This window comes from Fundulus heteroclitus, chromosome 8 (assembly GCF_011125445.2).
Source record: "Fundulus heteroclitus isolate FHET01 chromosome 8, MU-UCD_Fhet_4.1, whole genome shotgun sequence".
Classification (NCBI taxonomy): Eukaryota; Metazoa; Chordata; class Actinopteri; order Cyprinodontiformes; family Fundulidae; genus Fundulus; species Fundulus heteroclitus.
Genome location: NC_046368.1, coordinates 17,678,518 through 17,695,761, shown reverse-complemented (window position 1 = coordinate 17,695,761; position 17,244 = coordinate 17,678,518). Strand labels below are relative to the sequence as shown.

At 38.6% G+C, this 17,244-nt stretch overlaps 1 protein-coding gene across 1 annotated transcript in view; it reads left to right on the top strand.

Moving 5' to 3' along the window:
• Window positions 1–2,550: 2,550 nt before the first annotated feature.
• The window catches only part of eng (endoglin), a 49,295-nt gene continuing 34,601 nt past the window's right edge, over window positions 2,551–17,244 (top strand). The window contains exons 1-2 of the mRNA XM_036140220.1: window positions 2,551–2,676; window positions 3,696–3,854. Of these exons, the coding sequence (XP_035996113.1) occupies window positions 3,797–3,854 (58 nt within the window). The 5' untranslated portion in view covers window positions 2,551–2,676; window positions 3,696–3,796. The remainder of the gene's footprint in view (window positions 2,677–3,695; window positions 3,855–17,244) is intronic.

The following is a 17,244-nucleotide window of genomic DNA, read 5'->3' as shown; positions in this document are numbered from 1 at the left end:
ACAAAAGGAAAAGGGAAGATTTCAAAGAAAAGTAGGTATGTTGAATCTGTACTGGATAGAATAAACTCTCAAACCACTAAAGGCATCCTTGAGCTCAATATGCTGGCCAGTGTCAGAGAGCTCAGTCGCTGGCCATGGATCTCCCAAGAGAATATTTGAGTAAAAGTATCTAGCTAAGAGCATTCAAGGATACCCTCAAAAAGCTTTGTCTCCTTCAAAATCTATAGAAAGATCTGGAATTTAATTGTAAAGATAGAACCCTTTAAACCTAAGATAGTAAGAGTGAACAGTTAACAAATGGAGTGTCTCATTGTTTGCCGGCAGTGATTGCAGCAAAAGATGCTAGCAAAACGCTTAATGAAAGGTGACGTGTATTTTGTCGATGCCATTTTATTTTGTTTGAAGATTTGTAATATCCAACTGAGCTATTAATCAAACGCAGAGTCTAATTTGGGTTTAATGTAGCATTGATGTTGACATTAAGTGAAACAAGCTTTGTCAGCTTCACTTCTTTTTTGCTCGTTCGTTTATTGTGGAAAGCTACCACCAAGTTCCTCAGTGTAAAAACAGACAAGCCTATAAATTTTGTCGGGAATTAAAGCATTGTACAGAAGTCTTGATTCATCAGTCATTTCTTTACATTTTCTTAATATAAGTGTGCTTCCAGGAAGTCCAGTTTTTTTTGTGATCCTGTAATGCATTCTTTGGCATTGTGAACATTTGTAAACATGTTAAATTAAGTTTTTGTTTAGTTTTGACAATCAGCCATTTATCTTCGACTGGGAAATCATTCAGGCATGAAAGTCTGCCTAGATCAACGGATGACGCAGTAAATGACTAGCTTTGAAGTTCATTTTTTTCTGCCTGGGGGATACATGCTGTCGCCTTGTTGCCTTGCAGAAGGTCTTGGGTTTGAAACCCAGCCGAGGCCTTTCTGCATAGAGTTTTCAATAAATTAGAATTTGCATTTGTCAGAGGCTTGTTTGTCAGCTTAAAAGTATCCTAAAATGACCTAACATGATGGTCACATGACCCATTCATTGACAGATCTGACTCTCTGAAGTTACATAAACGAGTTTTTGGGAAGGGCAGCCCGCATCGGAAATCGATATATGTGGCAGGTGCTGAAAATTGACCGGAAGAATCTTTTAATATATTTCAAATGAAGCTAATACTTGGGTCAAAACTTACAAGGTGCTGCTTTAAATCACAGCCTTCAATCACTTATCCAGAGCTAATTGATAAATCTTTGATTAACTCTTTTAATCTAATATATGCCGTAACTGCCGGGTATAGCAAAGGGACATATAATGAGGGGAAAAAAGAAGTCAAACTTGAACTTGAACAAATAAATACAGTATGTAACAATTTAAAAAAGATTACAGGCAAACCTAGATCATAGAAAGCAAAGTTCAATGAAGTAAGAATTCAGTGTTGCACTTTACTGCAACACTGAAAGGAAGAAAATGTATGAAATAAAACCACATAACCGACCTGATAGTTTGTCCACTCTGCCGTGGTCGTATTGCGATGCAAATAAAACTTTTAGGTTATAGGGTGTTTTATAATTTTCACGAGTCTCGGTTATCTTTTGTTGTTACCTTTGTTTTTTTTGTTTTAAAAGCTAACATAATGCACACATTTATAAATGAGACACCAATTAAAAAGCTGAGGGTAATGGCTTTTGATTTGAATTTGTTTATCCCTTGCAAGCCAAAGCCACCTTTTATTATCGTTAAATGTGTGTTCTGAGCTCAGATGGGGTTGGTTGTCTCGTTATTTATGGGGATTGTCACACAAGAATATGGAATCTGCTCTAAGTCGTTTCTGTAGGTTTACAAAAGGGTACGTTATCAGATTATCACATTTCTTAATTTCTCTTATTTTCACATGCAATTTGTACAATAATACACAAAAACCTAGAAACATGATCCCATAGTTCAAGCTGTTGTTTAAAATACAAAGAGCTTCAATGGAACCCCACTGATAAATACAGCGACAGCCAGCCCTGTTATGGGGCAGACCGTCACGTAAAAGAGAAACATGCGCTTTCAAGCTAATACCTTAAGATTTTCATTAAGGAAGAACTAGTAGGATGTTTCAATGGCCAGAAATTAATGCAAGATTACTTTCTTAGCTAATTTCTGCCTTTTTATATCCTTTCCAGTAATAGGAAATTAATGAGTCAGTTTTAACAAAAATGGCTATTACTAATTCAGAGGACGGATGCTCAGCTCTTGCCAAATAAAACCTTTATGACTCACAGATGTGCTTTATCCCCTCTTAGGAAAACCCAGGATATTTAAATTTGTTGAAACCACATAACACAATCTTTAAAACTTGAGTGTATTCAGAGGGAATGAGAGCATCTTTTAGCTTACTTTCTTTTCTCTTGATCATTATGTAAACTGAAGGGAATTTGTTTTTTTTTCTCTCTCTCTCCTTTAAACATTCCCTACTGTTCACAAGGCTTCAGCATGTGTTTCTCTTCTCAGAAGCAGACTTAAAAAAAAAAGGATCCTGTGGGTGGGGCTCAGAAGTCAGTCTGCACCGCCCCGGCAGAAACAAAAACTTTGGAAAGTCCACACATTGTCACATTGCTGAATGCCGCCACATTCCCGTCGGTGGATTACAAAGCCCAACTATTATTCAAGACAGCCAAATATTTCAAAAAAAGTAAGTTTGGATTGTATTTATTTCTTTTCTTCCACTCTTTGTCTCTGCTGATATTTTCCCTCAATGATTTGAGGGCAGAAGCCAATATGATTTCCTTGACTCTGCCGCAGTTCATTTTATTTTGTATTAAAACAATTTACTAGGGTGGCATACAGGCAGATTTTGTCTTGAGCTTGTCAAATATTTTACTTGTCAAAACAGAAATCTGCAAATAAAAAGGTAGCCAGCTATATTTGTTAGATGTTTGCTGTCAGTCCCAACTGCAGCTCCAAAGGTTTACCATCAGGACTTAATTTAACCAACAAAAGCTCCCTCAAATTGATCCTATACTGTATTAGCAGTTCGATGCTTTTCCCACAGACTCCGTTTTTTTTTTATGCTCTTGCAGTGTGATGTTTAGGGAAATAACAAGACTTTCTGTTTTCCTTGGAGCTACATAAACAGTTTACACAGACTCTTCCTTTCTCCTCTATATGAATTATATCTGATATTTGATCTTATCTGATCTCGGCATTGTGGTATTATTTAAAGACAACGATCCGTCAGAGCTTCCTGAAACTGTCCGCCAGTAGTTCAGTGACCAGCGGAAAACCTCCGGGTCCAGACCCCCGATTGTGCATCAGGAAGACAGGCAGAAATGTTGCCTCACTGTTTCAGGAGTAAATTCCTGTTTAACGTGGTGTTTCAGTGACCGGTGACCTGTCTAGTACACGGTTTCATTGTTCCAATCTGTTTTTGTTTTTGATCAACGCATGCTTGGAATTTTGTTAGAGGGAGAAATGTAGACTTCCATTGTTCTTACCAATTGTGAGTCGTGCTTTATTTGCAGCAGAGACTATTTTTGTGTTGTAACATTGGCTTGACACTGTCCCCGATACAATGGGACTGTTACACTTGGACACGTCGAGCCGTGATTCTTATCAATTGCAACTGTTCCCTACTGGTTGCCTAATGTTTTCTTTTTCTGCTGACCTTTCCATCGTCTAAGACTGCAATTATCTGTTCTTACACCGCCACAGTCATTGTTGTTCTACCACCGGACAAGGACAATTGAGCCACTGACCAGACACCTTCACACCGCAGATACTGAGATCCTGCTTCTACAGAAAAACCTTAAGCGATGGAGGGACATTTGATGAGGTTCACCATACTTCTGTGCATCGCCCTTGCAGCCTCATGTAAGTCTTACCCTCTTCTATCTGTTTCTTTAACCTTTTACATCTATGGCCTTTTTATTTAAGTCCTGCATTTAGGGAAATGAAACTGCCTGAAACCTTGGACCAAAGGCCAGCAGCTTTAGTCAGTTCTAAACCTCTGAGCTAAAGTTCAAAGGCAGATATTAACCTCACTGTGTCCCCTTCTCTGGCGTCATTTTATTCTAAGAACATAAGAATGCCTTCTGTAGCTTGCAAACAAAGTAGTTCCTTGTGAAAAATCTCACATTAGAAACCTCCAGGTTTAGAGCTAGTGTTGATCCAAATAGGATTCCTTACTATCAGGTCACTTGGGGAAACATCTGTTAGTGTAGTTTTTCAGGTTTTAGTGTTCAAAAAAACGTTTTTTTTCCCCCTCAAAAATGTGTCCCAAGACACAAGAAAACATGTGGATGCTGATTTTATGTAATCCTTGACACCCAGTTGCCCCTCATCCATCAGCCTGCATGCTGTGGCTGACTGACTGTAACAGATCCCAACCAGTAATCCCTACAAGGTATTGTAGATAACAAACCCCTCCCTTAGCCAGCGAGCCGAAATCGAGCTTAACTCTTTACCGGTGTCCTGAATCATGCTGCAAAGTGTTTCCCGTTTCCAGCTGCAGTATTGATACGTAACACTCAAAACCATATCAATAATAAGATTAGGACTAATATATTGCAGTGTTTCAGATCCAGACATCAGATCTTAAAAATAACAGACTTAAAAGTAATCCAGAGTTGTTTCTTTTTTTTTTTTTTTTTTACCTGGGCTCTAGAGATACTAGATATTAGAGATACTAATATGTTTGGATGACGTTCACGTTTTGAAGATTGTGCACGGCATCAGGTGCTGAAAACCTAGAAGTTTCCTTTCCTAATTCAGGGTTTTCTCTTGGAAACAACTTTTTTCAAAATGATCTATTGAATAAATATTGCCGTTTCCTTAACTTAACAGACCTAAATCCCCAAATGGGTAATTTAGATAACGTTTTCAGCCTCTACATGCAGAATGCTGGTACATATGTGGACTGTTTTAAGTTATGTGACAAAATGGGAAAAAGTTCAGGGTAGATGAATACTTTTGCAAGGTGCTCTAGCACTTCATTTAACATTACTGTTACATTTTATTCTTTGGAAAACTGCGTTTGATTGTTTAACACTTTTGTCAAAAGAATAAGGGAGCCCAAACTTTCGAGACCTTCTGAGAAACGAAATGTTTCCTGTCAGCGAATTTGTGAATGTCATAACGAAAAGCTCCTTGCCGTTGTTACTGTAGTTTAACATTCACTGCTACCATGATACATTTTCTCAGATTCTATGTTTTTTTTTTCTTTTAAATTTGCACCAAGTTGAAAAGATATTTCAGAGCTGAACATTTTGTTTCCATATTCAAAGGTCTTTGAACATCGTTCCTTTGAAGAAAGACTAAAACAGACAAAGCGCTGTAAAAATGTTGTGAAGGAAAACCAAGCCTGCATACTGAATCTGGCTCAAGTACTGACCTGCTGTATTACAAATCACAGTCTTTCCTCAGGTGCTAAGCATCCTCTCAGCATGGGTGCGCTGGTGGGCAGGGATGCAGTGTTGTATTTTGGCACACTGGCAAACCTGTGGAGAGTTTGACCTTATGTAGTTTCACAGCAGGGGATCAGTCTCGCTTTCTGTCGCTGCAGTTTGCAGGGAGCTATTTAGTTCAGTCCTAATTGCCTGTGTGACACACAGTTCTGAACCCAATATCAGTTTTTTCCCCCCCTTCCTCAAATGAGACTCTAGGGATCTTCTTTTCCTCTTATTTGTGCATCTGCCAGAGCAGCTTTCGGTGAAGACCCAGGGGGGGCATGAACATTGTTATAGCAGTATATTCTGATATTGTGCTCTGGATTTTTAAAGCATTAATCAAAACATTGGCGAGACACACATGAGTTGCTGTATGTCGTTCATTGTGTGTTCATCATTTTGTGTGTGTGAGTGTGTGTCAAATCAATTTGTCATTTTCTCAGACCTTGTCTCCTGAGCTTAGGACTACTTTTTTGACTTCACAAACAAGAGATGTGTCACACCCCGCTTGCATAATCTCTCAAATTCCTACTTTTTCAAGATTGATTGGAACTCATTCTGAGCATGCACAGTCTATTTTAAGGATTGTTTTTCTTTATTTTTTATTTTTTTTTATAAAAACATGGTCAGCTGTAAGCGAGTAGAAACAGATGTTGTGAAAAGCTGCTCAAAAGAAGAAGTAAACAGAAAAAAATACTTAAAGTAAATCAAAAATAGCCTGCAGCCCACCACAAATCCCATGACACACTTGGCCAAAGCAGCGCTGCATTGTGTTTTCCTTCAGCTCAGTCCGGCTTTAGCTTTATTTAATCTTTTTATATGTTCGACCATGCTGTCAGCTATGAAGCATGACTTCAAGCAACAGCAACTCTTAAATTCCCACTTAACTTTACCCACGCACTTCATTGTTATATATATATATATATATATATATATATATATATATATATATATATATATATATATATATGTGTGGACCCTGTATTGTATAATGGATATACGGTCATATTCAAAATAAAAAGTTTATTTTCCTTAGTCAACTCCCAAAGGGCAACACATACAGATCAATTACACACAGACAGACCTTCAAGCCTTTATGTGTGTTAATTCTAATGATTTTCTGTTTACATCTGATAAAAAAACGGAATATTACATTAAGCCAATAAAAAAACAACATTTAATACAGAAATATTACATTAATGAAAAGTGTATTTAATATCTGCCTGAAGGTTGTTATTTGTAAAAGGTACTCATTGGGACACATTTACTGAATATGACGGTATAAAAAATGATTCTCAGTTAAAAAAAAAAAAAAAGAGAGAACCAAGATTGAATTCAGAGCCCTTATGGTAGAACAAAGTGATTCCCGATCCCTTTAGTGTGATATTAGTTATTCAGTGTGCTGTTGAGATCTGCAGCTAATAAAATTATCATTCAATACTGTAATGTGTATATATATATATATATATATATATATATATATATATATATATATATATATATATATATATACATATATATGTGTGTGTGTGTGTGTGTGTGTGTGTGTGTAAGTGACTGTGTTAAGTGGACATAAAGGCCCCCATTTAACCACTCAATAGAAAATCTACACATACATAAATAATCTAATATAACTTGATAATCAGAAAAAAGAAGACTGATAAAAACATTAAAAGGCAGTTTTTTTTTATCAACCCAGATTTCTGCACAAGTAAAGCCCAACTCATGTCTTTGAAATTTCGAAAAGATTCTCCTTCTTTTCATCTTTAACCCTGATAATTCAAAGTGCCTTTTGCTTTAATCCGTCAGGTTTCTCTCTTCTTGTTAGAAACATATCCATATGATCTCTGAGCAGATTTTGTTAGTCTTCAATAAAACAGACAATATTAGGCAGGTCTGAGTTTCACTACGTTGGCTCCCTGTGGAGCTAATTTTGTCAGAAGTGTTGCTGTTTTGCAAATCTTACAGGCTTTGGCCCACAAGTCTGTTTCTGAGCACATTTAGTGTCACAATTTGATGATGATATCTTTTGTCAAAACATCACTTTTACATTACACAGAGATCACATATCACTATTGGTGTTTGCTCTTTCTACATTTTAGCAGCTGATTTGGTATGTAATTTTCATTTTTTAGGAGAAAATTAAGCAACGATCTTTATGTCTATCCATTAACTGTTGGCAATCTGCTAACCCTCTGTCCGAAACACTGCTTTAATGGCTCTCTGCCAAACTGACTTCATTTCTCTGTTCTAGCCTCCATTTCTTAAACGATGCCCACAGTTAGGCCCATGATTGTTATGTAGGTTAGCTGATTGAACAGAAGTCAAGGGCAGCTGTTCATTTTGTGTCTCAGTGATGCCAAGTTACCTCTTGAATAATGACTGAACAGAATTAAGCCTGTGGTTTTTGCTGGCAAATAATTAACATTGGATAATGCATTGTTCCTACACGGTCTTGGGCCATCAATCCATCTGTTCTTTCCACTTGGTTTTTAAAAATTTCATGTCTAACCTCTGCTCACTGTAAAGTGAGAATATGTACGGAACCCCTTCCTATGGAAGGTGCTCTTTCATTGGAGCTGGGCAAAAGACAAAACAAAATGGTAAAAACCCATGCAGAAAGGATCATGACATTCTTTTTGTTGCCTTAATAGGGTTAAAAAATATCCATAATCCCCCACGTTGCACATCACTATTATATTGACTCCACTATGAAGAGCCAAATGCAATATACAAAGGTGATGTAAGATAACTGTGGTAATATCCTAAAAGGCTGCTGGTCAAACCAGAGGAAGCTTCTCCAGACACAGAGCAGCATCCAGGTCGTCACAGTGTGACTCTGAAAAGATAAAGTCAAAATAATTCCAGTATATTTGTTTTTTTTTTTTTTTTCAGGCAATGCTAGGCTTTGAGTAACATTCTGCTTTACTGACTTGCTATTTCATAGAAACCAGCCGCATGCCACCCTCCTTAGCAGACAATTTTCTGATTATGTTTTTCAGACCAAGCACAATAATCACTATCACAAAAGCTAGCTGCGGCAGTTGGACAGATTTACAATTATCTTTGCGTCTGACTGAAGTCTTTGTGATTATGCACTGTGTGTGTGCAGCATTTCCTGGCGGGGAAATAGAGTTGAGCATACCCCCTGCTGCTGCAGCTTTCCCAGGGGGACTCTGGCTTCATGATGTTAACAGCCAGACCTCCTGCTGCACTTTTGCCAACCCCTGAGTCTCCCGCCACGGGCTGAGGGAAAAGTACAAAAGTGATTAGCCTGCCGCTGGAGGGGTTGGGGGGGCGGAGGGATTGCAAAAGTCTGAAAATGGATCTTAAAGAGAGACGCGGAGCTAGACAGACGCACCAACAGAGATAAGGGAGTTCATAAAGGCTGATTCATGGAGACGAAGGGAGTGGGGGGTCAAATCTTTGTGACTGTCAAATAGCAGATAAGTTGTTCTGAGGAAAGAATTAGGAGAAGAGAAGGAAATAGAGGGAAAAAAGAAATCTACGAAACGGGACAACACAAGTGATAAAAGAGTGTTAGACACGGGGCCCGAGCACAATTATGACTCACAAAAAGTCAAAATCCTTGAGTAGTCACACAGATGAGAAAAAACAGCCAAAATAAAAAAAGAAAATGCATTTCTTAGGTGTCGAAACAGGGCGGGAGGAATTTCAAACGAAAGAAAAATAAAAAGAGATGACATAGGTTTCTGAGAAGTCAAGCTGAAGTAGAAAAAAATGAAGTTGAATACAAAAGGACTTGGGAGCAGAAAAAAAAAAAACACATCACAAAACGTCATGTTACAAATGGCTTTGAGAGTCAAAACAGTTCACTTCCCCTGTTTTACTGTAGTGAGCCAACTCAGACTGCAGTCAGACTGGGTGGCAGGGAGACGCGACCACTTGTCGCTGCCTCAGACCGATTTCAATCTCCCACAATGTTATGCCCCTCCCAAATAACAATCCATTTCTGACTGTGTTTCTTTTCCACTGTTGGAATACAAAAAAAAAAGCTGTGTAGGGAAGCCTCACTAACATTCTGTCCTTTTATTCCCTTTTTTTTTTTTTACATGTGTTTTTTTTTCACGGAAAATATTTTAAAGATAAATCCAACATGCAGACCGGGTTGGTATTGATTATATTTGTGTGAATAAAAAATAAATAAATAAAACAAATAAATATATACTGTAGAAACCAAAGGAAAAATGAAGTCAAATTTGAATGTAGCAATAATTTACATCAATGCTTCTCAGAACTAAATCACTAAAATAGTTAGTTATGTAGTTTATGTAAAAGCTAGTGTGCTGACCCTTAGTTCACTGAAGTATTTGGTTTCACCTTGACATGATGCATGCGTTACTGAGCTTGTCTTGAACACTTGGATGCAAGGCTTTTCACTACGCTGCTGCATGTGCATTGAATGGCTCATTAGGAGCGGCTGAGATAAATGCCTCGTCTGCATGGCGACCACTTGTGCCCATGTCAACATGCCTGCTGTCTGTGAAGATAAGGCCTGGCGTTACGTATTCTTATCCGAATGTCCATCTGACCTGTTCGTACCCGGTGGTAGACACAAACACTGGAAATGTGCAGCACATGTTTATTAGAACAGACATTCAGAGGAGCATTATTTGTAGGTGAGCTAAGTCAAAACACAAAGTTCCCAGTCTAGACGTTCTCAAATGCCAGATCAAGATTTTGCATTGATAAAGAGTCTGTGTTCTGCCTTTTTTTTCCCTCCCCGACTGATCGAAATTAAATTTGGATTAGCATTTGGTAAAATGTTTGAAAGGGTTTCTCGACATACCCATATATTTTACAAAAAAATCGCAAATTCCCACTGGAGAAATTACATTATTAGACATCATAGGTGAGTTTCCAATTTTGGGAGAGAAAAAGCCAATGGATTACTTACCTGCTCAAAAACCCATCACGGATGTTGGGTTTCCAAATGCCAAAATGATAATGAGAAAAAATGCGAGAAATCCAAAAATCCTAATTCATTTTTACGCTGTCTGTCCACAGTCCACTGACAGCTGTCTGGGAGGCAGCTTTTTACTGTATGGCCTTCATATGAACTTGAATATGCTCATGCACAGTTTTACTGTTATTTTTATGTTTTGGAGGACCGTACATAAACTTTAACTTCCTTCAAATAAGAAACGGCCATCTGAAATTTTAACATTTCTGCCCAGACATGAATTCTTAGGTGCAATTTTTAGACCTGCCTGACATTGCCTTCACTTTTACTTTTGCAAGTTGTCATAGATCTCTGATTTTTTAGCTCATGAGTCCTGAATGAACATTTTCTCAGACTAAAAGTTAAATGCACAGGAGCACATTACCTTTCAGTCCTCAACATTCGCACACAGAGCTCCAAAACTTTACAGTATAACATGGGGATTTCTGTTCCCTCTCTGTCTGATTTATCTATTCAAAATGTTAGTTTGTGTACCCCGTCTAATTTTAGCTGCCTGTGTTCGCAGTTCAATTTCATTAAGGAGAGTTTATATATCTGGTATTTCCTTTCCAATCAAACACAGCAATCTGCTTTAAGGATGAACTGGTATGGATAAGAATTAAAAATAAAAATGCACAACATGATATAGTTTTATTTAAAACACCTAGCATAGAGGTTACTGCTGCTAAAACTAAAATCTAATACATCAATGATTTTTTTTTTTTGTGACCGATATATCACAAATTAATTGTTATAATATTATCATTCTACGCCATTTCAGTATCATAAAGAACAGCTTGGGCAGCAATATATACTTGCTAATTGTATCAATACAATGCATTCAGGCTCTGTAAGCCTGGGACATACAGTATTTGGTTATTAAGAAATTACATTTAACTTTTTTTCAGTTACCTACTTACCAAGTAGGTAAAAACCCAAACTGAAAAGCCGAGGGAATAGAACATAGTACTTACAGAAAAAAAGAAGACCCTTGGATCTACACTTGACACAAAAGGATCCAAGATAAACTAAAGAAGTAAAAGTTGAATAAACATGCTTACGATACAGAGTAGAATGCCTTTGGCTGTTCTTCTCTTTATGGAGTGTAGCATCCTATTAGTGGGATCATCTTCTTTGATGGCGAGAAGTCTGCTGCTTTACAGACAGATATTTGCACTGTTTTTCACATTCAGAAATATTTTCAAAGTGCCAAGCGTCTATCTTGTAACTGAGAGAAAAGGATCACAGCCCTTTTCCAGCCAGTGGATCAGGTAGGAGTGGGAACGCCGCATTATGTTCTCCTTCGAACAGAAATTGCTTGTGGGTTTGAAACAGTAACTTTTTAAAACCTTGGTATACTTTGATGCTTGCAGCCGGCCCATGCATAGTCTACTGTTTGTATTCCACAGAGTTTTGCATGTTTCCCTCATTTACCTATACATCTCTAGGATTAAACAGACCAAAACATCATCAATGGAGGGCAGTTTTGCATTCAACCTTAGCTAAGACTTTGTACATTCTGTAAGCAATTCCTTACTTTGTGCAGTTGCGAGTCCAAATCTAACAACTTCTGCAATAAAGATCTTTGTAATATTTGTTACCTAACTAACCAGCCTAGGTACCCAAAGTAAAGAAATAGTTTTCTACAAAGTATGATGAGGTAGGTAGAGGCCTACTACGTCGATGAAGTGTATTGAGGGAACTGATTGAAATTGATAGTTGTCCTATATGAAACAAAAATTTGATACATTTTATTTTAAAATAGTGTTTCTTTAATTATCTATGGTTTAGGTAAAGAGACAAGCAACATATCCCACCCTTCATTAACACTGCATCAGCAATACATTCAATTTGCAATTGAAAGGACTATTTGGATGGAATATCTGTTAGGCACTTTAAAACCAGAGGTTGAATATTTATATTGAGAACATACATGGGAACCATATATGTGTTATGGTTCACATTGTTTATGCTTACCTGATTTTCTAAATTTTTTCTTAATAAAAAAAATCATATTCAATAAAAGCACAATTTTTTGCGTCAAGTTAGCTTTGCATTTGGGTCATCATTAACTGTAACATGACAGATAAGGCTTCATAATTACACATTTCACATTCCGTATAAACCACCAGCAACTCAATGTAAGGGGAGTGGTTCTTTGTGAAAGCACAGTGTGGGTAGTTCCTCTTGATTCAGGTGCCACACTAGTCTATCTGTTTTTAAAGATCTGAAAAGTCTCTTGTTGTGTGTGTGTGTGTGTGTGTGTGTGTGTGTGTGTGTGTGTGTGTGTGTGTAGGAATGATGTGATGAAAGAGTCCTCCCCATATCTTCTTTATTCACTTACACTTCTGTGGTGTGTCAGAAAGCAGAATTTAGTAACCGGCGAGAGAGGCTTGACAGATTATTCTAATATCAGCTCATGCACTATTACAACATCATATCAAACAGTCAAACTCCGGATACTTAATAATCCTTTTACAGATGCTTGAGGGAATAAAGTAAGAGTTTTGCTGGAACTCTCCCTCATGTCCAGACACTTTCATTAGTTAAACAGTAAAAATGAAATCATGAATGTGACGCAGTCTCATAAATCTTACTGTAAGATAATTCAGAAACCTTTATGCTCGTGAAGGCAGAGGAAGTTCTGTGTGGTACGCACTGGTGTGTGCTGTCATTTTCTTGAAGCCTTCATTATAAAGCCTGCGTCATATGGGAAAGCATTAATATTTGCTGGCAGAAATCAGTCATGGAAAACAAGGTAATCTCTGTTGGCTCAACATGAAGCATATGTTGAGCGAAAGCTACATCAATCACAAATGATTGGGAGCAGCCACTGTGCACTGAATCTCCTAATGCCTCAGTCTGCTTTGGCTGCACACAGTTAGCATGAAACTTTCTAAATTAGTCTGCCTTTCCACCACTTAAATATTAAGATGATTAATTGTGTTTTGCTTGTGCTCTTTCACTATGCTGTGAAAGAATTTCACCGCGTAAGTCAAAACAGGAGACACGCATTTTTTCCCAGTAGCTCAGAATATAAGCGACCCCCTATGCTAATTTATGTTGTGCAGTACCATAAGACAATCTCTACCATTTCTTGCAACTAATGCTGTTTCTTTCTTTAAAAACCCCCACTCCAATAAGGTCATGCAATAAAACTGAAACGGCTAAATGCTAGCAGCAGACAAGAAGTGCCAGTTGCTGGAGTTCAACGATGAGTTGACGGACCAATGGCTCCCAGAGGTGTAAACAGTGCTAGTGTGAAGACAGGCTGTCTCCAGAACAGCTCTCACATCCTCAGTTCCTCTCCAGTAAACACTGGAAGCAGGACTTGGCCCAAAGATCCACAAACGCTCATCATAAGCCATTAAACTGACAAGACTAATAAGCATTTGTTCTTTTTTTTTTTTTTTTTTGACAGAGCTTGAGGAATATGAATATGATGGTGACACAGTCAGGAAGCCTGTGTGTTGTATGGAGTGTGTAATGTGGACTATGCAGGGGTTAGAGGCCAGGGGACAGTTTATGCCCCTGCAGAGCACTGATAAGGACTTGTTTACCTTCCTGTGGATGGTCAGGCCTCAATCTACAGCTGCGGAAACGCTGGGACAATAGGTGTGTGTACGTGTGTGCGCGCGTGTGTCTGTGTGTGTGGAGTCGAGAGAGAAACTTGAGCCAGCCTTGAAGCTCCCCTTTTCCTCTTTGACTAACTCTGATAGGACTGCCGACCCTCCCTCCTCCTTCGCCGTCATGAGTCTGTCGCCCGACCCTGGACACAAACAGTTTATTTTGTCCGCAGAGACCATTGGAGACAGTTGGTCTTGGCGTTATGTGCTATCAGGGTTTCCCCTAATTTCTTCTTCTCTCTCATTCTTCATGAAAAGCTGCCACGCTGTCCAGCCTCAACTTCTGCAGGTCATAGTTTATTTAGCTAAATTTCTGGCAATTATTTTTCTTGTTGTGGACGAGGGAATACAATCTAGCTCCCCAAGCTGCAAGTAGAGATGCACTGGTCAGAGACTATTGGCCAAGTCCATTCTCCAGGATTAGTCAGTTTGAAATTTTCTTGAGGAGATAATTAAATGAATCCAATATTTGTTCTCGCTTTCCTGCCATGAGGAGGGAATTAGTCATTTATAGTGCAAGCAGAGGTGATGTCATACCACGTGTGTGAGTGAGTGGTTGCTGTAAGAAAGTGTTCTTAGGTTTTAAAAAAACATAATTAATATGAAGAAAACATTTTTAAACTTCCCTAAGCTCACTATGGAAGCAATTAGCAAAATTAGCTTGTTTACTATTCCTCACTTAGAACAACAGTCTGTTCCCAAGAGAATGTAAACCCCTTCTCTTAAAGGAGCCGTATCATGCAAAATTCACTTTTTTAACCCTTAAATAATAATAATTTAACTTTATTGATCTCACAATGGAGAAATTCACGTCAGTATCTTAACCCATCCCCTTGGGGAGCAGTGGGCTGCCACTGTGGGACGCAATCAGGGGTTAAGGGTCTTGCTCAGGGACCCAGAGAGCAGGCTGTGGGGATCAAACTAGGTACTTGCAACCTTCTAAGAGCGCAAGCGCGCTGCTCTAATCACTAGGCCACCACTCCCACCACTAGGCCTCAACTCCCCTGCAAAACGAAGCAAAATCCATTTTGCTGTGTACTTGGAGTCTCTAGGAGTGCAGAAAACTTGAAAGTAGTCTGGTATTCAGCAGAATTATGTTTGAACAGACCTTTAGGAAAAGGCAGTTGTCTGTTGCATCCCTTATTTTATTTGTTGATGACAATTTTTTTTATAGCTATGACCTCTGAAAATGGTGCCATGATAGACAATTTTCAGAACATACAACAAAGCAAAAATATCTGTACTACTATACACAGTACCGCAAATTAATGATGACTGGGTGGTTATGGTTTAAACGGGGGCAGGGAAAGCAGAACTGGGTGTAAATCCAAAAATACAGAAAAAGAACTGGAAGTAAATCTCATAATATTTTAGAAGATTTGGACATCCAGATATGTGGAGGCACGTATTGTTTTTTACTCTGAAACATCAGAGTATTTAAGTGGAGTGCTAGTAACAATGTGCTAGATGCAGTATTCTGTTCATATTGATTGAGAATCAAGCTTTTTGCTAAAATATTATGTTTCCTTTTCATCAAAAGTATTCATTGTTAACTGTAAATATTAAAGCTTCCATCCATTCATTGTCTATACCCACTTAACTGTGCAGGGTCGGGGGTGGGGGGGGTGGGGGGTGGGGGGGGGGGTGGGGGTGCTTGTAGCCGTTTCCCAGGGTTCACTGGGAGGTGGGGTAAACCAAGGGCCGGTCGCCAGTCCATCTCAGGAAAACACAGAGACACATAGGACAAACAATCTTGTACACACATACACTCATACCTAAGGGCTATTCAGAGAGCCCTATTAACATAACACATTTTTTGGACTGTGGGAGGGAAGCTGGAGTACCAGGGGAGAAAGCCCATGCATGCACAGGGAAAACATGTCAACTCCATGCAAAAAGACCCCAGTCCCAGACCACACCAAAATGAGTTGCACTCAGACGACCCTCACAACAGTGGCAAAAAAGAGGCCCTGGAGCAACAATAACAAGGAATTCACACCAAAGCATTACTGTTTCCCTATATATACACCACAATTGAATAATTTAAATGTGAAAAGGAAGGCATTAAAAAGAATATGTCCCCTTTAAGGTTCAATTCATACCTCTCATGCCACTAAGGTGTGCTCCACTGCAAATCTGGTGTAATGAGAATTTTTTTCATCATTACCTGCCCTCTATGGTCCACTAGGACTCTCTGCAGTTGTTTGCATACAGTCGGATTTTGGTGAGTGAACTGACCGTGTGCGCCAACACAAACAATAATCCTCTCACTCAGCATGGGGGTACCAAACAAATGACAGACAATGAAAATGAAGGCTCATATTATGAGCAGGAGATCAACAACAATTCTTAAAAGAACTAAAATGAATTTTTAGGTATTTTCTGGCATTACAGTGTATAATTCAGTACATTATCACCTCCTATGGGGCTGTTGTGAAAACTGAATATCTTTAAAAGGAATGTGTTTGTTCAGCTGAGCTAAAAGTAGAACAAATTTGGGTTGTTTTCTACCATGTCCAGTCCACTCATGTTTACAGTGACCGAAAGATTTGTCAAGGCCTTAACGCTGAGATTAACAAAATTGTTACAGCTATTCCATTTCCAGTATGTTCTAAAAAACCCCTAAAGGATAAAACAGAGCAACTTTGTTGTGCTCTGTTCAAACTCTAGGACGGCGGCTGAAGTCAGTCCCAGATCAATTCTGTTTTTTACCAATTCAGTGAAATACCCCGAAGGTGGGAACAAATTGACTTTCTGTTGCAGACAGTTCCTCTATAAATCCCCCCCAAAAAAATCAGGTATGAAATGACTAAAATGGTGAAAAGTCAAAACTGCACAATGACAAGCAACTGCCAGAGTCTAGTTCTCTGCTGTAGTGGTCTGAATGATTGATTAGTATGTCACAGAAAATACAGTTCCAATTAATATAGCTTCTTAAGCCCACCTCGCTCTTTTTGACTTCATTTCTAAACACCCCACTGACACTGAAAATAGCTGCCTTCTTCCTGTGGTAGCATCTTCCGCACCAAAAAGTCTAGCATGACCTGGTAACACCCAAGTATAGTGAAAATCAATAATCAATTCATAAACTGATCAAAAACAAAACAAATTTTCGACCCATCAGTCATTGGACAGAGGTCACCAGATCTGTTTTCACAGAGCATCTGTAGTTGCTGGACATCAATAGGTGGTTCAATATGGGATTGAAATACAGTATGAGACAACTG